This window comes from Pipra filicauda, unplaced genomic scaffold (assembly GCF_003945595.2).
Source record: "Pipra filicauda isolate LSUMZ 115617 unplaced genomic scaffold, ASM394559v2 scaffold48_size3843733_pilon, whole genome shotgun sequence".
Lineage (NCBI taxonomy): Eukaryota > Metazoa > Chordata > Aves > Passeriformes > Pipridae > Pipra > Pipra filicauda.
The window spans coordinates 1,980,013-2,005,036 of NW_024104631.1; the positions used below are offsets into that span (position 1 = coordinate 1,980,013).

The 25,024-nt window shown below is 45.3% G+C and overlaps 1 protein-coding gene across 1 annotated transcript; it reads right to left on the minus strand.

Annotated features, from left to right (window-relative positions):
- Positions 1 to 3,154: 3,154 nt before the first annotated feature.
- Positions 3,155 to 18,552, minus strand: IRF4 (interferon regulatory factor 4). Its single transcript, XM_027727910.2, has 9 exons — positions 18,462 to 18,552; positions 16,613 to 16,921; positions 15,921 to 16,107; positions 15,077 to 15,165; positions 14,372 to 14,513; positions 12,491 to 12,598; positions 10,863 to 11,216; positions 6,862 to 6,974; positions 3,155 to 4,954 (listed from the first exon to the last, which is right to left on the minus strand). The coding sequence occupies exons 2-9, from the start codon at positions 16,814 to 16,816 to the stop codon at positions 4,811 to 4,813; spliced, it is 1,341 nt and encodes a 446-aa protein (XP_027583711.1). The 5' UTR covers positions 16,817 to 16,921; positions 18,462 to 18,552; the 3' UTR covers positions 3,155 to 4,810.
- Between the last annotated feature and the right edge of the window lie 6,472 nt (positions 18,553 to 25,024).

Genomic DNA, 25,024 nt, shown 5'->3' on the forward strand with positions numbered 1-25,024 from the left:
GGAAAGCATATTTCAGGGAAGATGCAAGTATCTGCTCTAACCTCACCAGGTTCATGTGGACATTCACCGAACTTCGTCTGGTAGTTTTGTTAATACTACACAGACATCATTTCTGCTTGGCCAGGAAAGGGATTAAAAGCTGAGATGAGCAGACAAGACAACCAGAGTCTGTAAGTTTTTGGATTTCAGACATTTCTAGAGCAAGAATTCAGAAGCTGGTCTTCAAACCAAAACAGAGTGAGCCCAAGGGTCAAAGTTGAAAACACTTCCCAGGTATATGGAGGGCACACATTAGCTGTAGTTTATGAAGTCACCTGAATCTGTCTGTTCTCTTAGTTTAAAAGACAATTTTTTTTTCATAATTCATGATCTGTCTTTTGAGGGGAGCAGGAAATGATAGCTGAAGCCTGGGAGACTGATTTGAGAGAAGTGCCCAGCACACAGTCCCAGGTTTGGCCTCAGCTGGCAGCACCGTAAACTGGAGTGGCAGAGGCTGCCAGCTGCCTGCAGAGACATGCATGGCAGCCATGCTGTGTGGAAACAATAAAAATGCATTTGCAAAATGAAGTCCTGTGTTTCATTGCCATTGTTTACCAGGGCATGAAGCTACTCCTGTCTAAGAGCTGAAAACCTGGACTAGGCTCTACCCATTCTTGACAATTGGCTTTTTGTGGAACATCACCCTATGCAGAGCCACTCAGACATCAGCTTTCCAGTCAGTTTGCCAGTGCCAACTGGAAAAACAAATCCAAGCACAGAACCAAGGCGTTTGGCCTCTTTTTCAGTTTCCACTTGAGCACAGGCAAATGCTTTTTCCTCTTGCCGATTGCCAAAAGGGTAATGACAACCCATCCAATCAGCATGTTCATAAGTTATTCAATGTCTATAGTTCAAAGAGCCTTATTCTGAGACACCTAAGTTAGCTCGTCCTTGACTGTCATTTCAGCACGGTCAAGGCACTGAGCATTCTGCAGACATTTGGTCAGTTAGTTCCTAGAGCTCAGCAGTGGTTGTGGGTTGCAGTGGATGTAACCACTCTGTTGAGATGCAAACAGTATGTTCTTACCTGACTACACACTTGAAAGTTAAGTGCTTGAATGAGCTACACACCAGCTACCTCCTACCTATCCTGAGTCACAGGGACCTGTCAACTTCTCTTCAGAGCAGACCAAACTCACAAACACTCAATTACAAATAAATAACTCTTAGCCTCCTACTAGTCAGATCAGAGTTCAGATAAAAACCACTGTGGCAATCTTTAACATCTTGCCATCCAGGTTCATCTAAATTTGAGATACAGTTTAGCCTGGGAAAAGAGATATGTTTTCAAACGACTGGGCTTTACTGGTGAGTACTCTTTCTCTCTGCCCTCTCAAACGACTGGGCTTTACTGGTGAGTACTCTTTCTCTTTCTCTCTGCCCTCTCCTCCCCCTTACCCCTTCTGTACAAGTATACACAGACAGTGATCTAAGAGTTTGCAAGAGAAAATGCTTTACTTTTTCCTGAAAGCCCTCTGCTGAAGGTGGTGTTTCCCCACCTCCATGCTGCTGACAAACGCTGATGTAAAGACCGTGCATATGCCTGTCTAAAAGGCCACAGGGTTTTTCACGTGAATCCTGTGTTTTTTCCACAAACCCCATTACGTTGTATTTCAGCTTAAAATATAACTCCTTGTTTCTGATTAACCCACAAGGCTAATACAGTCTACAGCAGTAGGAAAAACTACTCAGCAGAACCAAATTTTGAATATAGGTGCTTCTCTGGCATATAAAAAACCCTTTCAACAAACAGTTGTAACTGTGGTCGTATTAAAATCAGAAAAACCAATACTGACAAAAATATCGTTTGAAAAAGAAACCCAAACTGTTATGCCTTTGGTGTTGACAGGAGTAAAACATGTCATTTACAATGCCACCGAAATCATAACAGGAAGGAAGTAGACCTCAGAAACTATAAACAGAATTTAAGAGAGGTAGGAAGTACTTCAAATGCTTTCACATAGTGACTGTAAAAAAGATACTAAACAGAGAAAATGTTTCCAGGTTTTCTTCTTGTTTGCTTTTTCTTTCCTCCCCACTTTAGGTATCTGTAGTTATTTTGAACAGCAAGAAATGGTGACAAAAGTAAATGCAGCTTTAAAGTCCCCATGTGCAAAATAATTTATGGTACAAAGCAACAGCCTGATTTTCCTTCCACTCTTCCCTCGGCACCATCCCTCCAAGAGAAATATCTCAATCTCTTTGCTCAGTTAAAATAAGCTTTTCACCTGCATCTCTCTGTGTGCAAACTATGCAAGTTGTGTTTGGCCAGAACTTAGATGGTGCTCTTCTCCTTCCCTCTTCACAGCTACTGGCTTAAAATTATGCTACTTCAAGGAAAATAGTTAAAAGCTCAATCCAAAGCAAAAAATAATAATGCACCTTGATAGTCAATAGGGGTCTCCACAAAAAGAGAAAATGGCCCCCACCCTCCATTTTCACACACTTCACAAATCTCGTAACTGTATTTCACACCTTGCTTGCTCTGTAAGTTCCTGCACCCAAGGACCCCTCTCAGGACACTGATTTCCAGTAAAGAGGGGCTTCCTGGTGAATTCACTCCTGTTCAAAACTTTACCATTTTAGTTCACTCTCTCGTCCTCCTTTTCACCCTTTCCTACCTTTACTCACTTGAAAGTACTCCGGAAATTATAGCAACCAGCAACAACCACCTCCAGCTGCCAGCCCAGCAAATGGCAGTCAGAGGTCCCCACATGCTGGGCTGGGCAGGGGGGCACCAGTTTGGTCCCCAGCCCCAGAGGTCCTGGAGGGGCAGGGGCAGAACATTCAGGTACGTGGCAGCACCAGATCCCTGGCTAGAGGGCTCTGCTGCATTGTCCATGGGCCTAGAGACCAACAGCCGAAGGGTAACCTACCTATTTTCCCCTTTTCTACTACCTGTGGCTAATATCGCAGACATTTCTGTAAGCAAAAACACTTACCTTTTGACCTTTCTCTGCACTTTTGGCTTAGAACAGAGTTCCCCATAGACAGCCAGCAGCGCTGCCCAGGTTCATAGTGCAGAACCATGCACGTTATATCTGTCCCACTACTGAAAACAACACATACGAATCGAGTTGGTAGGGAAATAGAACTTTATTCTAAGACGTGAGCTGAAGCAATGAGCATATGAAGCAATGACCACTAGAAAAAAATTGAAAAAAACACATCAAATATTTGTATTGTACCAGTTAAATTTGAACACAAAAGTCCCTTTCTGTAAAATGTATGCACAGGACAAAAGCATATGCGAAGCTCTGAAGGTCTCCTAGAGCATGCTTTTGATGTCTAATAAAGAGGTCTCCCCTGTGGAAATCCTTAAGCCAGGGAAAAACCCTTCAAGTAACAAAGTTGAAATGATCTGTTGATTCTGCTTGGCACTGTGGAGAAGGAGGGGGATAATATATCCCAGAAGAGTATGCATCTTTAAGATGTATAAATTCAGTCAATGTCCCTAGAACACAAGTCTGCTGCCAGATCAAGTACCATTTTTTCTTCCTCATTTAGGAAGTCAAGTGAAGTATGTCTGTTAAGCATAAGGGGATCACGTTCTGGATTTAAAGCTGCAAAGATTACACGGTCTGCTCACCAATGAGGAAATGTCATTGACACACATACCCAACAGATCTCTTCTCTTTGTCTTTATAATGGCATCCTATCACTAAAGGTTGAAAATTGCATCAAATTCTACAAATGCTGAAGTAAGTGTTTCCTTGACTGTCTTAATACAGGAGGCCAAATGCTGCTCTCCTTGAGCTCTCCCTTCACAGTCATTTCAGTACCACTGGAAAAAAGCTGCAAGTGCACACAAAGAGCAGAGGTGGCTCTGTGTAAGTCAGAGGCAGTGGTTATTTTAACCTGGTTCATGCATGTGACATCAAAAAAGGGGTAGCTGGACCATTTCTTTGCTATTTGCAAGGTCTGCCAACTTCATTCTAATGCATATATACATAAATATACATATGTATAATGCATAGTAGCTTTCAATTATAAGAAAAATGTAATTTATTCTTAAACCTGCTCTTTGGGACTCTAGAATTTTAGTGGTTAATCCACTAAATTCACAGGTAATATGAGTTGAACGGTCACTTTTCTTAACACAGTACCATAAATGCATCACCTCAGAAATTGTTATCATGGAGGCCAATCCAAGAAAAACAATGGCAACAAAAAAATTCATTGTCAGGACAAATGTCAGTCAGGCATTAAAAAAATATGTCTCTGAAGAATTGCATTGTTTTCAAAAAATACACTGAAATATTCTATACAAGAATATAGGCATCACACTTACGAATCTAAATTTATAACCACTAACATGTATTAGCTATTCTCAATAAACATCTACATTTACTACCCATCTACAGTAGCTACAGTTTCAAATTGGGAACACCACAAATTTATGTACTTTCCCTGAGTTCAGTAATCCAAAATAAATAGCCCTGCAAAGGTAACAGTGTAAACTCTGGATTGAAGTCTTCGGTAAGTATCAATCCACAAAATCCAAGAAGAACATTAAGCAAACGTAAACAGCAATCATTTTGTCAGTTTTGAATTATTCTCAGCAACAGTGGAACTCTATGTGAGACATAGCATCCAAATGTCGAAGACACGTCATTTTTATTGTACAATATAGTTGTCCTAGTTCACTTTCCTATCACTGAACCCCTGAACATATCCAGCTGTGATGTGGATCTCCAAATCGTGACCCAGATCTGCTCCTCCACTCTGCACAATCTTTACAGTGCCTTTAAAGACACTCTTTCTGAGGATCTTATTCTTGAATAGAGGAATGGCGAATAGATCTGTGATAATCCTCTGGACTAGTCACAAGTTCTGGTAAATCATAGCCTCTCAGCAGATGTCCACTGTTTTGTTGAGCAAAGTAATACAGCTGCCTGGCAAACATTGGTTCAACCTTAAGAACAGACAAAATGTTAATCAGACATGTGACAAAACCTCATGCTCCTCATCTTGATTATTTACGGTGGTTTTAAGTTGAAAACAAGGCCGGACAAAGCAGTTCTGCTTACCAGAATGGGAAAACTATTTCAGTGGTCTCACTAATCTCTATTTTAAGATAGGTCTTGCCTAGCCTAGCCCAGCTCTGCTGCCGAGTGCCTTACTACCTGCACACACTTCCTTACCTCCACAGCCTTCATTTAGATGGGCATGTACCAGTGACACAGATGATGCATAAAAAATTGCAGTCCCTTAGCCAGCCCCAGGGTGTGAGTGGTGCCCACAAGACACACATGTCCATGGCCCCCCGAGGTGTTAAATACATATGCAATATGTCAAAAGTCTTGTCTGCATTGGAAAGTACTTTGAGGACTTAACTTGAAACGCTGGAGCCCTCAGGTAGCCTGAGATACATGGCCAAATGACTGTTTGAAATTAGACTTCAACCTAACACCAAGATTTCTCTTGTTTCTCTTCATTCAAGCTCTGATGAGGAATCTGCTCAACCATCAAATGGGATTTGTATGATTTAACACTGCCTTCACTTGTGTCTCTTCAGAAATCACCATTCCCCCTCAGGGCTTTGGGCTCTGACTGCAAATACTTAAGCTGTACACTGAGAACTAATACCTGAAGCTCTCCTTACTCTCAGGGGGCAGACAGGCTGGATGACACTTCTCCACAACCCTCTTCTGCTGGTCAGCCAGTCCTTCCACATTAAGAATGGGCACCATTTGGAAGGAAAACTATGCCATAGGGGAGATGGAAAGTCAGCAGGGCAGGTGAGCTAGACAGCCCCCATGACATGTTTGGTGGGATGGTGGAGCCCCACGAGCCCACGGGCCGGGACAGTCTAAGAGGTTGAGCAGGCTGAGCAATTGGTAAGGGGGAAGCAAAGCTCTAGAAAGACCAGGAGATAGAGGCTCATAGAGAAGATGCCAGGACAGGAGATGGCTAAGAGGGCTGGTTAAGAGGGCAGGGACGAGCAGCTATCTCTAACCAGCCATTGCACAGGTCAGAATGGAATTTGTGAGCTTCCCAACTTCCACCCCAGAGAACTGCTAGGCAGCAGTGTGGCACAATGAAAGCCATGCAGCTAAGGGAAGGCCACAGCTTATGATAAAAGTCTGACTATTGAAGGGGCTACTACATTGTCCCCCTTCTGCTGCTACTGAAGAGGCTTTGGAAAAAATTAAGAGAGACACTGGTTTTCTCCCCAAGGATGCAATAAGCTAAGCCTTGCCACTACTGTGTGCATTATCACCTCTCTTGTGGTTTTATGGGCCGATACAGCCAATTCAGAAAGTACCTGGTCTCAGTCTCCGTCATCACCCTCTCTCAGAGAGCATCCCGAAACACTAGCTTTGAGTGTGTGTGAACTGTGGTCAGTCAGCCCATGAGCTTGCCAGCTACCTGAACCTTGAAGCTGCACAGGCTGCATCTCATTAAGGGCTGAGGTCCCTGAGATGCAGGCTGGGATTCTGGAGCACCTTCAGGTGCAGTGGATGAAAAAGCACCACGTCCTGCACTGGCCAGGCAGTGCACCAAGCTGCGCAACTGGCCTGGCGATAACAACACAGCCCATCAGTTCCAGGGTGCATTTCAGCTTTAGGTGTTGATGGGATTTGCAACAGATCACAAATGACACACTCTACAGAGAGGGAAAATGAGGTGCTCTGCCCTACTGAGGGCTACTGGTCAGTCCTTGGCAGATCTGGGGATTAAACCTTGCTGTGGACGGTGCCAGATTTTCAAGAATTTATTACCTCCCTCAAAACATACATGAGGTTCAAAAGCCTGACTGGCAGAATCGTATCCTTGAAGAAGTATGTTTCTTTTAGGTAAGGCAGAAATCCTACTTACATGGGCTGTAATTAGTTTCCTCTGCCTCTGTGGATCTGGAAATTCCTCCCCAAAGCAAAGAGCGACCTGGTATCTCGGCAGCGGACGTCCATGGTGAGCAAAGGCTTGTAGCTCTGGAAAGAGAGAAAGTACTGTGTTGTGGAATAATCATGGCAGGCAGGCAAGCACCATTCAGCTGCTCGTTCACTCCTGCCCCAGGCATGGGGGAGAAAAACAGAATGGCAAAAGTAAAAAAAATTGTGCCTTGAGATAAAGACAGTTTAATGGGTAAAAAGAAGAATAAGAAAAAAAAGACAAAACAAAGAAAAATGGGTGATGGAAAAAGCAGTTGCCCACAACCAGCAGACCGATGCTCAGCCATTCCCCAAGCAACAACAACCTCTGGTAAATTCCTCCATGCCCTGTTTTACTGCAGAAAACAAGGTCATATGGTATGGAATATCCTTCAACTTGGGTCAGCTATCCCGGCTGTGACCCTTCCCAGACTCTTGTCCACCCCAGACTGCGTGCTGTGAGGGCAGAGTGAGAAATAGAGAAAACCTTGACATTGCACTTGCGCTGTTCAACACCAGCTACAACATCCCTGTGCTATCAGCACTGTTTTGGTCACAAATCCAACCCATAACACCGCATGGACCTCTATGAAGAAAATTAACTCTATTCCAGCCAAAACCAATATAAGCTGGTAAGACAGGCTTTGTGAATGGAACACAATGGGAAAAGATAAAGTAACTTCAGGGGAGGACGAGAGAGGTCAGGAAAACAACAAGAAGTAAAAAGAAGACTAATTTTGGAGACTTTCCCACAGAGCAGGGGGAGCTAGTTACAACACCGTAATTTTTCTGTTTGTTTTGTCTCACAATTAATTTCATATGCACAAACCTTCCAGTTAGTACTTCTATTGGACCTCAACAGCAGAACCCCTGGAGCAGTAGCTGGGAACCAACAGCAGGACTGAAACCAATGGCTTAGTAGAGCCAGAGACTCAAAGTACTGCCAGGCATGAAATTCAGGCACAGCTAGACAGTCACGGAGCCACTGCCACCACTGGGTCTACTGGAGGACACGGAGGTAACAAAAGGTAACAACTGTATTTAAGCCATGTACCGAGCCAGCAAAAGAGCCTGTGTCTTCTGTGCTCCTGCACTCTCTTCACTAACTCATAACCTTGTGCAAAGTGAAATGGTCAAATTATATTATTATTCCAATAGTCAGTGTCCCCTATGAAAAACAGTGGGGGAGGCCTTTATAAGGTACTTGCACTCAGAAGAAAATCACCAATGTTGTGGACCAAACATTGTGTTTTAGACGCTGCATTTCCATCCACTAAAAAGAAAATTCCATCTAAAGCAATATCCTTGCTAAACTCTGTGTTAAGTGCTGTACTTCTAGATAGCTGACTGGCAAAGATTTCGTTTTAATTTATAATCCTCATCATGCTTTATGGGAAAAGTTGAAATTAATATTAAACCCAATGTATTATAAAGAAGCACCCTCCCTGCTACAGAGGGAAGGGAGAGTCTTTGAACTTAACATGACAAACGCATCTTTTCCCAAAATACACCCCTGCCATTTCTACTCTAATTGTGAGCTTTTCAGGACAAGGGTGTGAATTCAGTGGCTACCATAATAGCACCCCAACCCTGGCTTGGACTACTGGTGTTATTAGTAGGGTCAGTTATACGAGTAAAACAATGGGCAGCTCACTTGAAACATGGAATAAAGCATAGTTTTCCCCAAAGCCTCCCCAGAATTCCTGAGTGCTATGAACTTTTTGGGGGTATGCCAAGAGAGAAGAGCTATTTTCCCTGGGACCCTGCTTCCCTCTGTGCTGCCACAGGACAGAGAAGGAAGATCCACCCAAGACCAGTCCAACCACACTGCTAATAGGGAATTTCTTTCACCTTCCTCTTTCCTGTTTTACTTGGCCTCAGCAACTCTCCAAATCCTGAATACCTGTGGGAGTGACCACAGCATGGGCCTGGAAAAGAAAGCCCTTTCTTTCCCACCACCAGGATAATCACGGCTTGAGGTCATCCCCACACTTCTCTAAAATTCTCCACTCACTCTGTCTCCCTTTCCAGGCCCAAGTGCATCCTCCAACACCAAAGGGCTCCCCATATGACTCCCCAAATCTTTCCCATCTCCTGATATTCCAGCTCCATCCGCCTCTCCTTCTGCCAAGCCAACCCTTCTCTGGCTGCCACCCTCACACTCCAAGTTCTCTTCCTCTGTCCTCCTACTCTCCAAGCAGCCCAATTTCTGCATTTATGATGCATTTATCTCTCTCCCCAGAGATCGTTCCCCTTGTTTCTCATTTATTGTCATTTTAGCTTTCTCAGCAGTAGAGGCTTCTCAACTCAGCTCCAGTGCAGCTTGCATCACAGGGTCCAGCTCCTCAATGGTTTCCTAACAGCTGCAGTCCATAGCAGTTCTGCATCTGTCCCTTTCTCTGCTGTTCAAGATTCTCTCTTCTGGCAGAGATCTCCTGCCTCTCTTCTCAAGGGAAATCCAGCTTCCTGAGGTGGGGAAATCCCTAAGCTTGCTTGCAGTCTGGGACCTCAGCACATTCAATTAACATGCAGATGTGATACACCCATGGCAAGTCACTTACAAACCCATCCGAGCATCATCACATGCAAAAACTCACTTTGCACACACCACAGACTGTAACTTCAACCACACGCTTGGGTTTGCACAGTCACTGGTGCATAAGTAATTTAGGAGGGGTGAAAAATAACTATTGTTTGAGCTTCTCTCTGGGGTTAGGTGTCTAAAAAGAGATGTCCTGTCAACCGTTTGGAAGAACCCAGAGTACATCTAAAAAACCACCTGAAGAAAAGGGAAAGGGATTTCCAAAACCATCATCGGGGCAGAATTATACATCTTTAAATTAGCATGTGATTGAAGCCCAAGCCAATACCCTGACCTCAAATTCCCCTTTCTAACTGTCAATTCTCACATTCATATAAGATTTCTCTCTTTAAATGCATTTTCTCTTGATGGTTTTTCTAGGACCATGCATCAACTCTGGAATATAAAGTATGCTAAAGTTGCTGGTTTAGGTTTAGTTTGTTGTGGTTTTTTTTTTTAATTTTGCAAGGCATTATTCCCCTTAGAGTGTCATGCCGGTGCTGATGCTCTGTTCTAGTAATGAAACACACCAAATCATGGGCACACAATTCACCTCTAAGTGATGCCAGAAATGTCAAAAAAGGGCCAGTGTGTATTCCTACTGCCTAAGCTGTCCTCTGGGACAATTACCATCTCCCACCAGTTTCTCTGGGTGGACAGCTCTCCTCTCTAACTGCTCAGGTGTGCTGGGAAGCAGAGTTGAGGCTTTGCCCCTTCCCTTTGTGGACTGGAAGGAAAAGGTACTGTCCTAAAGCATACCCTTCCCCCCTCTGTACCGCTCTGTTCAAAACCAGACATTTCCACAGAGCTCTGGCAAGGTAATGCATCTCCTTGCTCAGCATATTAGGCAATCCCAAAATTTCAGAGCTTCTGAAATCCTTTTTACCTCCAAGATATCTTTTAAACACTGGCACAGACTGAAAAGAAGGCTTTCTACTGAAATTTGTATGCCCTGAGCAAGACCTTGCTCTGAGTCAAGTTGAGAGCAGTGCAAGTGCAGATTACAGACCTACCCAGGACTTAGACTAGCAGATCCAAGATCAGGATCCACTTGGCTATGTCACTCAGTCTAAGGAAAGACTATTTTGTTAGGTTCCTCCTTATGCTTCTTATAGAAATGTGGGAATTGGGTGTCACCAGCTGAGCATCAGTTCACTCCTGCTGGTCTGTTCAGGGGCATTGAGTGTGCACACAGTGCAGAAATTAACAAGACTATTCAGAATTCAACCACCCCTTGACTGCACTTGCCCAGAAGAATTAAGGGGTAATTCATAAGGTAGCATGAAAAGAGCACTCCTGTAAAGTTGATGTGAACAGCGACCAGGTGACATCTCCAGAAACAATATCAAAGCCGTAGTGGGAATTACCTGCTAAAAACTGCTGAGTATCAAACAGCTTGCATGTTTGGTCCCGCTCCAGCTTGTTGGGTCGGTCACTGCAGAGTGCCAGAGGCCCATCCCAGTAGATCCTGCTTTGGCAAAGTCTCTTAGCGTAGAGGCCATCAGGTGCCATCCACAGTATTACTCCTCGTTCAAGGTGGTTCAGTAGTTTTTCTATGTTCTTCCTCTGGCCATTATCCTCTGGATAAGGGAAGATAACTTGGTCCAGGCTGCTGACCTCATAACTTTGGCCATGGGATATCCTACAACCTTCAGGACTAGAAGTTGTCACCTCCTTTACCAGTATTTCACGGTAATATAAGCAGATGTGGAGTCGGCAGTCTACAAGGAGAAACAAACAAACAAACAAACAAACGAGAATTACTGAGGTACATTAGGATGGATGTTTTATGCTTCAGATCTGTACTAAGGCCCAGAGACAAGTTTGCATGAGATTTCTGAGCCTGGTGGTCAGCACCACCCAGAAGTTCACATTAACAAAAAAAAAATATAAAGAATATAAATACTGAAACTTGTTGTGCATGATAGCATTATGCTCTCTCATTGTATTAAAAGAGCTACTGACATGTGGGAATTTGGTAGGAACTAAAATCCCACAAACTTCACATTTCCGTTTAAAAGGAAAAATCTGCACACAAAAAGTTGATGTTTGTCACATTTTCCAAGTTCACAATTAAACCCACCAGCTCAGTACACTTCCTCAGATTTAATAAGGAAGTAGCTATATTTCCTCCCAGATTTTGCATAAAAGAGGCTTCTGCACAGGGGACCTGCAAACTTGCACTCAGCTGCCTGAAGAGACTGCTGGCTCCAGCTCCAGCAGGGCTGTACCCAAAATCTCCAGCCTTACTTTCAAATGGCCATTTGGTCAACTTGGTTGACTCCTAAGAATTCACATAGCACTGAATATATATATATATACATGTGTGTGTGTACAATGTATTTTATATATATACACAAACACACACATATATATATACATTCAGGTGAACAATCCTGCTCAAGAAACCTGCCAAGCGCCACATTACAGGTTTATCCATTATTCCCACACCTTTTTCCCAGAGTTATTATCCCAGTTCCCCAGCATCTGGACATCTGCAAATCTGGTTAAAATTACTTCCCTTTTATTTCCTGAATATCTTTTTTTTCCACCTGCAATAATGAAGCAGAACAAAGCCAGATGGCAACAGCAGGAGCACAATCAAGCACCCATTTTTGTAACACCAATTTTTGTGGGGGCTCCTCTCAGATGAAAAACTGAGCCTTAAGTCACTGACCCCCCAAAATTTTCAAACGCCCCTGGGAAGGCCTGATTTGGTGTCTCACCAAAGCAACCCAGTATTAATATTGTGAGCCAGTGAAGCGCTTCCATTAATTTGAACAACCTCCACCCCTTGGAGCTGGGGCTAGAGGTGCTTAAGTACCCTGGAAAACAGAGGCTTATCACCATACACCAAATTCATCGATTAAAGAAGTTTCTTTTTTTTTTTTCCTTCTTTTTTCCTTTCATCAGAAAGGAGAGATGGTTCCTAGACAAGTCAAGCTGAAAGTCGCTTGTCAAGTTCCCCAGGAAGCCTGGGGGTTACAGACCTTACCTGACAGGGCGAGGGCTTCACCAGACCTTATGCTTGGCTCAATCGGGATGCCAGGAGTCTGGGACTCAGGAGGAGCACAAGCATAAAAGGTTCCTGTCACCTGACAACCTGTTTTCACAAACAAAAGTCAGTGACAGCAGCCTAAATCCTGAAAGAAAAGCTAGGGCAGAGATCACAGCAATGCAAAAGTGAGTTTTTCTGGGCCCCAACAGGAACTCTCTCTCCTTCCCCTTCTTCTGAAAAAGGTCCTATTCCCCAATTTTTCCAGGTATGCCAACTCTACCAATCACTCCAGATGTTACTTGGACTGTGTTTGTATTTGGGTCTGCATGAAATATTCCCTTAGCATTTCAGCATTACCTCTAGTCCTTTTCCTTACCTAACATGTTATTCTATTAGACAAATGGTTTATATTGTTAACTAGACTACAGTGCTCTTAAAAGTCACCTGTATAAAACAATCCATTTTGTATAAGGAATTTTACTAGGGATGGGTATAACAATAAAGCTGGGATTAACACTGTTTAAATGTAGATAAAGAAAAACGTGCAGCAGAAGATTATTGGGGTTTTATTACCAGGACTCCCATCAGATGTTCCAATAGATGCCTTTCTGTAAGTACATTATAACATGGGCAAGTGATGTTTTTCCTTGTTTCATTATGTCAATAAAAGTCTCTGGAGGATGATGCAAGTGAATTGCAGACAAGTGCCCGCTACCTTTCCCAGTGGCAGAACCCAGCACCACCAGGAGCTGAAGCGATGTGGATAAGAAACACCCACATCTCCTAACATGTTTTAGAGCCCAATGAGAAACCCAACACCAGCCACTACCAACTGCCTCCAAATTCAGCAAAGCATCCAAACATGTTTAACCGCTGCAGAGGATGTACTTCAGGGCAGAGTTCATTATGCTTGCTACACTGATTTCTTTATTAGCAAATAGCTCAACTAAAAGCAAAGGATTCTGCCTAATAATTCCAATATACTGCCAGCAAAAGTTGCAGTGCACTGAGAATTTACTTTTTAACAGATCTAAAATTTTCTCTGCACCAAAACCTCTAGAGAGCTGTCCTCTGAAAAAGTAGCACCTACTCTAAGAAGTCCTTTTTTGCTTTCCATCCTTTCCTGCCCTTCTGAACCAGCTGCTTCTCCTCACAAAGCAAATGCCTGCATTCTCAGGTGAGTTATCCTAGAGGGGTCTACAGCACATGGTTCACTTTCTGTTATGTTTTATTCCCTGCAGGCTTCAGCATTGCCAATTTTCACAATTCAGGCTTTTTCCTAAGAATGCAGAGCTTGAAAAGCCATGATTATGTTAGGCTCTGGTACTGTGAGATCTTCAGGGAAGGGAACGCTCCTTTATTCTGCTTCTGCTGTGCCAGCCCCAAGAGAGTCTCAATCTATGACAAGTTGTCCCACTGCTGCAGCACTAAAATAAAGTAATAATTCCAGCTTTCTTCTCAGTAGAATAATGCCAGTCTAACCAACAAGGCTGGAGGGAAAACCTCAGTGACATGTGCCTCAAAAAGTCCGAAATCAGAAAGAAAAGCTAAAGAACATATGTTCCCATTTGGGTTCTTCTGTGGGAGTTGGTTGCCTTCCTTATTGCTCAAGGCTTTTAAGACAGCTGAGGACTTTGGGGGCTGATTTCTAGCAATTCAGAGGACTGTGTAGCCCACACATTACACATAGGATGGCAGGAAATGCAAGAGCCCAGACAAAGGCTCTTGCCACGGACCTGTGCCTCTCTTAAGGGAACTCAGCACTCCTCTCTGTCCGCTTCTGTGAATTCCAATCAAAGCCACAAGGAATAAACCTGAAAACTGAGGTTCCTCTAGGTGACCAACCTCAGCAAGCAATCCTAAACAGGGGTGTCTTACCATTTTCACAGCCGGGCCCTTGCCAGTGATGACTGCGAGCTGGGAAAGGGACGCTAGCGCACTGGTAGGGAATGTCAGGATGCGGCTGCTCCGGGGCAAACTCCCTCCAGTTCCGTTCATGGGGTACCATGTAGTTCGGTACCTATTCAATTTAATGAGATTTTTTTTTTAGTAGGCAGCTGTCAAAACTAATGCTGTGCTTTGCATCAGCTTTCATATCTAAGCTCCTTGATTTTCTCTGCCAAAGCTCATGGAGGTCTAAGCTTTGCCCAGGCTACACGAATGGCATTTCGCCACCACCACCAATGAGGCTTTCAAATGAGTTTCCCACCACTGGTGTAAATAATAAGCGGAGTGGAATAACAAAAGGCAGTCAAAGGCACTGCTGGTAAATGTCTGCTTGAAAGAGCAAGGCTTCATTGGGTGCTTACATTCTGGCATCAACAGAATGGCAGTGCACTAGTATCTATCGTCCAACAGAAAAGAGCCATTACTCCGGGATAAACAACACCAAGGGAAATCAATTGCCCTGCGGCCTCATCTGACATTAGAAAAGTTGCTTCTCAATTTCTCAGTTTCCATAATAAAGTTTCTTCACAGAGAGAACTAGAGATCCCCACCAGCAAGGACAGACATAGCACATAGCACAGAAATTACGTTGCTCAGTGCAGAAGCACCAAGCAAAACACTTAACTAATGCCATACCTGGGATGGTAGTGCAGTGTAAGGAGATGTTATTGGAAAGGGATGGTTCATCATTAATGGCTGCTCCTCCATACTGATCTGCTTTGCACCTATGTTCACCAGAGGGATGAAAATAAATTATGCCAACCACATCTGAAGAAACCTGAAATCAGCACATTGAAGACAAATCCATACAACCTGCCATTGAACAAACAAAGGACCAAAATGCCTTTGGGACCAGCTTCCCAGCGCCCTCTTGCAGGCAGTCTGTCCCATTGGGTTCCCCACGGAACAGTGCTGCCCAGCCATACCTAGTGCACAATGATGCCAAGCCTTTGCATCCTACAAGCCCTGCCTGGCACCAAGGACTTCCTGGAGAGCAGACAGTGCCCCTGCCTCTGCCCTGGAGGCTGCAGGCTGGGCATCCCTCTCTCCCAGCTCTTCTCCCTACACTAGTTACTGATTGTCTGCCTCAAAACACTCTTCCCTGTATTCAGAACCTAGATCCTACATGCAATTTTTATTTTTTTTTGCCTGTCCCTTGAGCTGCCTGTTTGGCTCTCATTACACAGAACTGGCAGGGAGGCTCCAGCTAAAAGAGCAGTTCCTTCAGTGATGTGCAGGGCGCCTGTCTGCATCTTCTTGCAAGGGCTCCCTTTCAGTGCTCTGACTTAAATGCCAGCAGTCCTCCTGTAGACGCAGGCTCTAAAGTCATCAGAACAAGCTGCACTTGAGCCCTCATTTTGGCTCCTTAAAAGACTTAAAAAGACTGCAGGGCCATTCCAGAAAAGCACACTTCAGTCCTCATATACTTGCAGTGAGACATATTCACACTCTGTTACACAGGGAATTTGAGATGCTTTACCTTTTTTAGCTCCTTCTGGCACTATTCTGTACACTTTATAGGGATCTGAGATGTCCAGCTGGCTTCTCTCCACCAATTCTTCAAAGTCGTTGCTCTTGTTCAAAGCACACCTTAATCTTGTCTTCCAGGTAGGGGGATCTGGTTTATCAATGCCCTCTCTGAACTTTCCTTTAAAAAGAGCCCAAGCCTGGAAACATTTCAGATAATCAAAAGAGCAAGAAAAAGAAAAAAAAAAAGAAAAAGAAAAAAAAAGAAAAGAAAAAAAAGAAAATCAACTACAAAGTACAATGCTTGAAACAGCCTATATGTGTGTGCTTATACGTGCATGAATTTACTCCCTATAGGTTTAGGCTAAAAAAAACCCAGCATGGTAAGGCAGGAAAAACAGTTTAGCAGGCGCAAGAAAGGGGAGAAAACAATCCAAGACGAATGTGGAAAAAGATGTGCTGCAGTCTCACCAGCACTTAACTCCACACAGAGAAGCGCAAAAGGGGGGTCTGTCCCACAAATACAGGGGACACCAGGGCACAGCCAGGGCCACCAGCCAGGCAGCTGGCAGCAGCAGCCAATCAGCAGAACCAGCCTACAGAAGCAGGTGGCAAGGACAGGATGGTGAGGGGCATCGCAGAGCCTCCAGGCATCCCTCTTGCCCTGTCTATGTTCCACAGTCCCAACCCCAGGCTGAGCCTTACCTTAAAGAGGGCAGCATCCTCCTCACGGTTGTAGTCCTGCTTGCCAGCATGCTTCCAGGGGATGCGGAAGATGCTCTTCTCATCGTTCTCCCACACCAGCCCGGGGTACTTGCCACTGTCTATCTGGTCGATCAGCCACTGGCGGAGTTTCCCGTTGCCACAGCTCACTGAGTTCATCCCGCACTCGCCCGGCTCCAAGTTCATGCCACTTGTGTCAGAGGTTGGGTGGGAGTTTTTGGGGTGCCCCACCAAGCTGACCTCTTTTTGGGGTGCCCCACCAAGATGTCCAAGCACCAGCTCTCTAGGGGGCTGTGAAGAGGGAAGAAAAGGGCAGGATGGGAGAGAGGAATCCCACAGGTCAAGTGCTGTGCAAAGTCCTCACCAGCAGTCCCTAGTCCCTGATGCCACACGTACCACACCAAACAGCAGCTACAGCATGCAGGGGGGCCCTGGGGGGCCAGGGAAACATGGTACAGAGCCTCAGGAAACTGGGCACAGCCCCCCACAGCTCTCCCCAGGCACTGCTCCCGCCACAGACTTTGACAGACTTCCCCTTGTCCCGACATTGTTTTGCATGAATATACATCAGTTTGAAATTTTCATTGCAAGTGACTTAAGGCACAAAACCCCTTGTCCTGATCACAGTTCAACTGGGGGGTTACTTTTCGACCAAAAGAGGAAAAAATTGCATAAAAATTTATTTGCAAATGACAGTGCACATATGTGACATTAGACACGTGCGCACAATTTGGAGGGCTCCACATGCAGTTATGATTTATACGGCATCTATCTATAACATCAAAGTAGTTTTCACAAGCTCCCTTAAGCAAGACACAGTTGAACACATGATGTCCTATACATATCTACCCCTCCAACTGCTCCCAGCACTCATACATAGCAACATTCAAATCTATACATCACATATACCTAAAATTGGAAAGATGGCAACCCACGGAGCCTGGCATAAGGGCACTGTCCCCAGTGACGTGGGAGCTTGCAGCCCACGACGGAGAGGTGCACACAAGCACAGGGAGCGGTGCGGCTCTGCAGTGACAGGCACCTGCTGGAAAGGTGCTAACGACGGGACACCAGTGATGGGGACCTGGCATCAGGTTTGTCCCATCAATCTGAAAAAGTGCTTGAATGCCCAAGAGTTTATTTTTGTGGGTCCTCCCCCCCTTCCCCCGCCTATTACATCTAAAAAAGGGATTCCTCACCCAGGAATCTTTGACTCAACACACGAAGAGCCTTTCGGAGCCCCTTGCTAGACAGGTGCACATCACTGTGGGCAGATGGGCAGTTCCGTTCCACATCCCTTACACCCCTCGGCAGGGGCAGCATCCCCCCGGACACCAAACCCGGTCCCTCCGCATCTCCCTTTCACATGGTGCGTCTGGGGGGGGGGGGGGTGTGACTCCGGGGTCGCGGTTCTCCCGCGCGGGGCCCGCCGGAGCCCGTGTGAAGAGTCCAAAAAAGTAATTTTTCCCTCTTTGACTGAGCATGAAGCGGATCCCTCCCACACGTTCCCGCGACCCTGCCGAAGGCAGGGGGAACCGGCTGGGCCGGGGACCGGGTGCGCGCCTTAACCTCGGGAGCACATAGCGGTGGGCATTAGTTTTTTGTTTTAAATTAGGGTAAAATAGAATAAAAATTTTTTTTAAAAAAACCTCGGAAAAAAGGCCAAAGGGCTCGCTCACGTGCCACAGGAGCAGCCCCGACGGGGTGAAGCCAAGGCGCCCGCACCGCCCACCCCACCTCCCTCCCCGTCCCGCCGGGTCCCGCGGCGGGTCCGCCGTGCCCTTGCGGCGGGCGGGGGACTCGGGGGCCCGAGGAGCTCCGCCGCCCTTACCTCTGTCGCGGCACTGGGAGCGGGCAGGGGCCGCCGGCTGCCGCGGTGGCCGCTGAGACGGGGCGCACGGCGACTGGGCCGGCGGCACCGGGAAGTTTCTTTATATGATGGAGGGCGTCGTGCCCGGGCTGGGGGAGGCGGGCCCGGGCCCGGAGGTGGAGCCGGCAGAGGGGAGCGGGGACTTGGCGAGCTGGAAAACATCTGAGGCAGTGACACATACCCATTGCTGGTAAACACGCGCTGCGGGCGGGAGGGCGTGCAGCCCGGCGCCCTCTCTGCGTCCCCGCTGGGTTGGGTTTTTTAAATCTATACAGACAGACACAAATACATAAATAGTCCGGGGAAACTCCTACCTGTGAGAGCCGGGCGGCTTTTACTGTAAAGACCCAGCTCGCTACACCCACCAGAAACGTCCTAGACGGCGCCGGCCGGGCCCCCGGGATGCTCGAGGAGACGGCGGGGGCATCCGCCCACCCACCAAGGCCGTGCCCGGGGTCGCTACCCTCTGCCGCCACCCTCTGCGACCCAAGCCGACTTTGCCTGAGCCACAGAGCCGGGATCGTGGAGGGAGATGAGGCACGCACCCGCTCCCCGTTACCCCGGGGCTCGGGCTCCCCCCGTCCAGCCTATACCGTGTTTTGCATTCCCTAAGGTGTGAAATGGGGGTCAAGGTGGGCAAGAGCAGCGGCGCCGAGCCCCGCAGGCACCGAACCCCGACGGGGCGGCAGAAGCCAGAGCGGGGCAGCAGCCGGGGCGGCTCCCGCCCTCCTGAGCCCAGGGCATGCTGTCTCAGGAAAGCCCATCTTAAGGCACTAGGACGCAAACCCACTCGCTGGCCTGCCTTCAAAGCCCCCTGCCCTAATGTGGTGGGAGCTGGTGGATAAAGGAGCGAGGTCCGGGCTTGCATGAAAGTCTCTCTTACCGCCTTTCAGGTTTCAAACACGTGTTTCATGCCACGACACTTTCTTGTTGTTGTTCTGTTCTAACGTCTCCAACACACATCCACATCCTTTCTGCTGTAACGTATCAGATCAAAAAAACCAGTCATCGTGCACTGTGCTGGCAGGCTGCCGGCGTGGAGGGTACACGCAGAGTTTAGGATATTAATTGCAAATCTTCAACGCCATCTTCTGAAATTTAAATGTAATTATCGCCACGTTTTGAGGGAGAAGTGAGAACTGCAGGCGTTTTTAGATATTGGGCTTATAACCACACGATCCATCCTCTAAAAAAAGAATTGGCAGTGCCCATCTGAAGTCTTTTCAGTCCTGAGTTAAGGCACCTTTGAAACATTAAAATACATCTTTGAGATTGGAGGTGACTGCCACCATAAATCAAGATGAGCAACCACAGCTTTACCAAAAGGCATCTGAAAGACTTTCTAAAAATCCAATTTCAATTCCTAGGGGTAAGATTGTGTGGTATTACTCAGGGCGCCAGCTGTAATTTCACTAAGTATAAAACCATCTTGAAATATATCACTGTAAAAGGAACACTTCTAAAGTCTTCTATTTTGCAGTTTTTAAACTAGCAAATTCTGAGCCAGTGCAAAACATGCAGATTGGATCCGCATTAGGTCAAGCCCTTCAGGAGAAAAATAAAAACTTTCTTTCTCAAATGCCGGAGAATATTTAAAAAAAACAGTTGCTCTTGTCCAAAGAAATCCATGTCTAGATAGCAAAGTAGATGAGTTGCACATTAAGAGAAGATAAAGTCAATCATAAAAACTCCGGAGAGAACATATGTAGAAAATTACCTGGCTGGCTGGTTGGTTGCCGTCTTTGTGGAGCAAAAACTCTATTACTAAACTATCTCCAGTTGCCTAAATGTTAGAGAAGATGATTAAAGCCAGAGCCCTATATGTACACTTGGCCTTTGCAAATCAATCTGCCCATGAACAAGACATGCTAATCTCATTAGCTTTGGTGACTTTGTTACTTGGGGTTTCTGGACATCAACCATTTCCATTTAAGATGGCAAAAGTATGTAGGACTCCCAGTAGAAAACTCTGATCATTAACACAACTGCAGTGTCTCCACTGCAGCAGTGCACCAGTAAACTTCTGTTGGGTGCTTTTTGCATATACTGAAACAATACCTCCCTAACCAGCCTTGCTAATACCTCACCACCCATTCATCCTTTTCTAGTGTTTTCCACAACATTCCGAGTGCCTGACTCTTCAAACCTTATCCAAAAGCCCTGCTGCCTTTATGGAAGTTTTCTTAGTTAATGACTGAATTGAAGTCCCCTTGTGAAAATGCTCTTGCTGCTGTTTAACCACGGCAGTCACCACTGGGCCCCCTGTTTTTCACACTCTTAAGGTCACACTGACTAAAGGCATACCAGGAAAAGTGACTGTTTCTTCTCAACAGTCGTTCACAAGCCCTCAGCACATAGAAAGATGGCTTCTGCTTTCACCAAACCCCTCTGAAGTCCCAGCTGACTCACCTGGGAATTGCACCCAAGGCAGAAAAGCAAAGAGAGATGTCAGCTCAGAGCAGCTGCTGGGGACTCTCTGAAATGAGTCCCTACGGAAAGGGGCAGTGCTGAGCCAAAGGGCACAAATGTTAAATGCTCTTGCACCCAGGAGTGTGTTTACTCCTTTCCTTCAGGAAGGTTGCCCTTCCTCTCTGGGTACAAAGGCTCTTCTGCCTCCCTAAAATACCACTGGGTTAACGCAGACTCTAAGCCAGGGGGACCGGTTAGAAATATGCCAAAGGCAATATGTCTGGCACTGGAGGCTTTTTGAGGACTGTGGCTCATTGAGGGGCTCTGTCTGCGCCAAAGACCATGAAATCCCCTTGGGCACCAGCACAGGGGGAGTTCCTCAGTGCGGAAGAGGAACCTGCTGAGGGGAGTGAGGGGTGCTCACTCCCTCATGCTGCTCCCTGGGGTGGGGGAGCTGCACTGGTTACACTGGCCATCCATCTGCCCGTGGCTCTGCTAGGAGTGTGCTTGTGGCAGCGGGTCCCAGTGGGTCTGGCCCCCTGCACTCCTGCTGCAGCCCAGAGCAGATCCACCGGTGAGCAGGACCACAGCAGCAAGTGAGCTCCTTCCCCAGTGATTCAGCTCTCCTCTTGAATGAAGACCCTGACCAGGGCTCTTTAGGAACCCAGCAAAGCTTGTGCTGAAGCTCTTGAGCAATGACATCAGTAAATGCATTTTCAAAAGTGGATTAAGCCCCTAAAAGAGCTTTTGGAAAGCACACAGCTACGTGTCTACATCTTTAGCTGTCCCAAAACCCCTTTCCTGAGGTGGAGGTATTTCAAGGTCTCAACACCTTGCTGTTGGCACAGGTTTCTACCAGGGGGTCTTCTTCCCTCAGAAGTCCTTGCCAATCCCTGGTTGCAAGTCCCTGTGGAATTATGTCCTCTGCCGCCCAAAGCAGCAATGCAACTTGGACCCCAAACAGGGACACTAGTAAAGCCTCTCAGCACCACAGCTCAGTCAAAAGCTCTGAAGCATAGGGTTGAGTTCAAAAGTCATCTATACATCAGAAAGACCTCTGTGGATGTAATTGAATTCAGAGATACTGTGGAAATTCAGAGTAGATTCCCAGTTATTTTGATTTGTTCCAGCAAAACACCTGCTCTATAAGCAGTCTCACAAGAGCCAACAACAGGCAATTTTAAGCATCTTCTCCTGTAGTAACTTCAACTTCTGGTGTCATAAGAGCTCCCTTCCCATTTTGGAAGGGTATTTACAGTTCCTTCATTTAAAATAGTGACCCCTAAGCCAGTATTAATCTGTCATATATTTTCCATAATACTAATTGCAGAGACATTTTAAGCTATTAGAAATAAACTAAACTGGTAAATATAGCTATGTCTTTTAAGCAGAAAAGTCTCACAGCCCAGTTGATAATTATTTTGGGTAGATCTGGTGTATGTTTTGTTTTCTTTTCCTGTATTTTCCTCTGCTTCCTAGCCAAGAATATTTCAAGCCAATTTTCATTAGGCTGCTTTCGTGGTACATCAGCCTGTGTGCGGGACTGAAAGAGCCCTTCACCACACTTTGAGATATCTTTCCTAACTTTGAGATATCATAGAATCATGGATTCAGTTAGGTTGGAAAAGACCTTTAAAATCATCAAGTGCAACTGGAAACATAGCACTGCCAAGTCCACCACAACATAAGACAATACATTAACTGAAAAATCTATTTTTTAGAAACATTTGCAAATTAACATCACATAAAATGGGACTGCTATTCTGTGGCTTTCCTTTGGAGGGAAAAGGTTAGCATGCACATCCAACCAATGTGGCACACAAGCAGCAAAGCACCCTTCCCTGATGCCATATCTCCAGGAACTTGGAAACCCTGGGTTAACACCTTCACATCCACAAACCAACAGCAAAATTTTTATGGACTTACCACTCCTCAGGAAAGGAAGCTTCTAACCTCCTGATTGAGCAGCCTCCCCACCTCCCCACAGATAAAAGCAGTTTAATCTGTGCTAGTCAGACTACTTTCAACAGCAAGCAGCAGCCATAAATCTAAAGAAAAAAGAAAAATTATGGGAAAAGAAAAAAATTGTAATCAATTTCAAGTAAAGAAATAAGGAAAGCATAGTTGCCATCATTTCACACAGTGAATTTCTGAAAATTTCTGAACATAAAAATGTATTTATGAAGACTATATTTGTGTTGTCTTGAAATAACGATTTAATTTACATGTAGTCATTACACAGCCATTATTCACAGTCTCTTCCTGAGCAGCTGACATGTCGGTGACCTTCAGCTCTCTCCCAGTTCTACCTGATGAGTTCAGGCAAGGGAAGGAGCTATCTTCTTGGGGAGATAAGCATCACAAGGGTCATGCTTATTCACTTGATGCTGAAAGGAAATCTTTGCTCTTACCTACTTTGCTTTCTCTTGTTTCTTTGCATTTGATTGAAGAAACTGAAAGTTTCCAGTTTTGTTAAAAGGAGAAGCACTCAATTTTTTTAAAAACTCAATTTTTTACCAGCCACCATTTCCATTCTTTAAAATGTGTTGTACTAAATAATAGTAAGTATCAGTAGCAATTCCTGTTTTATAAAAGACCAGGATCTGTCTGGGGCAGGTTCTAGCTTTTAAAATAAAAACATAAAGCTAAACATGAAGTATTGCTGCAGGAATTTAAAATTTACAACACATAAAACCTCTATCATGGAAGCAGATCAAGAAAAAAAATCTTTTACCAGGCTATTTTTAAAGAATAATAGAGAACTCTTTTAGAAAAACTTTCATTTAAAGTTGTTCCATTTTCATACGAAAACTCAAAACCTAAGGTACTTGATATTTGACAAAATAGAAAAAAACCCCTGTTAGAACTCTCTTTTGAAGGTTTTAAAATTTACATGCTTTTGTTTGCTTATCATAGAATATTTTATCAGCCTTTATTTTTGTGCTTTCTGGTTGGTTTGCTTTTAAGTGCAAAAAAGATTTAGTTTATAATGACCTTCACTATACAAATCAGCCAGCTCTGGTGCTGGCCAAGAGATGTTGACAGCAGCCTTTCTCTTAAAGTTTCAGACTTCCATATCTGCATGGCAGCTATCAAGAACTGCCCAGGATGAGGCAAGGGAACCATGGGCCTTTGCCAGTGATGTGAAGCACCACATGGCCATGTGTCCCCTATTCTCCGGAGTAAGAGGTCCAGCTCACTGCCACTTGACAAGTGTTACCCTTCATCCAGTGAATGAGGTAAATCCAAATTATAGGAATTTTAATTTTTTTTTTCCATATCCAACCTCCTTTATTTGCAATAAAAAAGATGGGGCTCACAGGGGGTTAGATTTCAGACCGTCAGCCCACCTGACCAAATTTCTCCAGTTGTGTTGTGTCCTCAGAGTATTCGCCATAAATGTCGTTTACAAACTGCACTCAAAGACATCCCAAATGTGACTCGCACTGACAAAACCCACTTATTGCATCTTGATCACCAAAGAAGTTAAACCAAGCTCTCCCCATAGAAGAGAAGTGGGACTGCTCCAGAGGGGGTACCTGATCTGAACATGATTTATTACAGCAAAGAACAAGGTAACAGCTGAATTCATGCCCTTGGAAACACTCCCTTTTTGGAGTTTCCAAACTGTGGGACACACAGGGAAAGGCCCAGGGGGACTGTTGTCGAAATGGGACAAAGATACAGCTGGTGACAGGGGCACTGCCACTCGAGTGCCTGCGCTGAGACACTTCCAGGATCATTCTCTTGAGTCCGTTCCTCCAGCAAGGAAAAAGTGACTTTCCTGGGATTTGGAGAGCAACGAGCACTGGCTGGCACATTGTTTGATTCCTGGCACGTTTTGAGTTTGTCAAGAGTCTGTGGCTGGATGACACGCCAAGTGTTGGACACCCCAGGATGTTGTGAGAGGCCCATGCCCAGGGGAAGGAAGGCTGCTGATGTGACTACTTTAAGTGCTTTTTGCTTTAACCAATAGTTGCCAGCTTTCATACCAGCAAATGTAAGGAGTGTGCTTGGATTCCTTTGCATCTAAGTTCAAACCCACATAATTTCCTGGGTTCAAAAGATCAACTTGGTTTTGTATATTTTCGGGTTGAAGTTCCACTTCAAAGAAA

Bases quoted from the DNA above. Each gene is read 5' to 3' on its own strand.
- IRF4 (XM_027727910.2), bottom strand. From the start codon at position 16,816: ATGAACTTGGAGCCGGGCGAGTGCGGGATGAACTCAGTGAGCTGTGGC. The intron at 6,975-10,862 runs GTAATTCCCACT...CTCTCTTTCCAG, and splicing joins TACTCAGCAGTTTTTAGCAG to AGCTACAAGCCTTTGCTCAC. The intron at 4,955-6,861 runs GTAAGTAGGATT...TCTGTTCTTAAG, and splicing joins GGAAACTAATTACAGCCCAT to GTTGAACCAATGTTTGCCAG.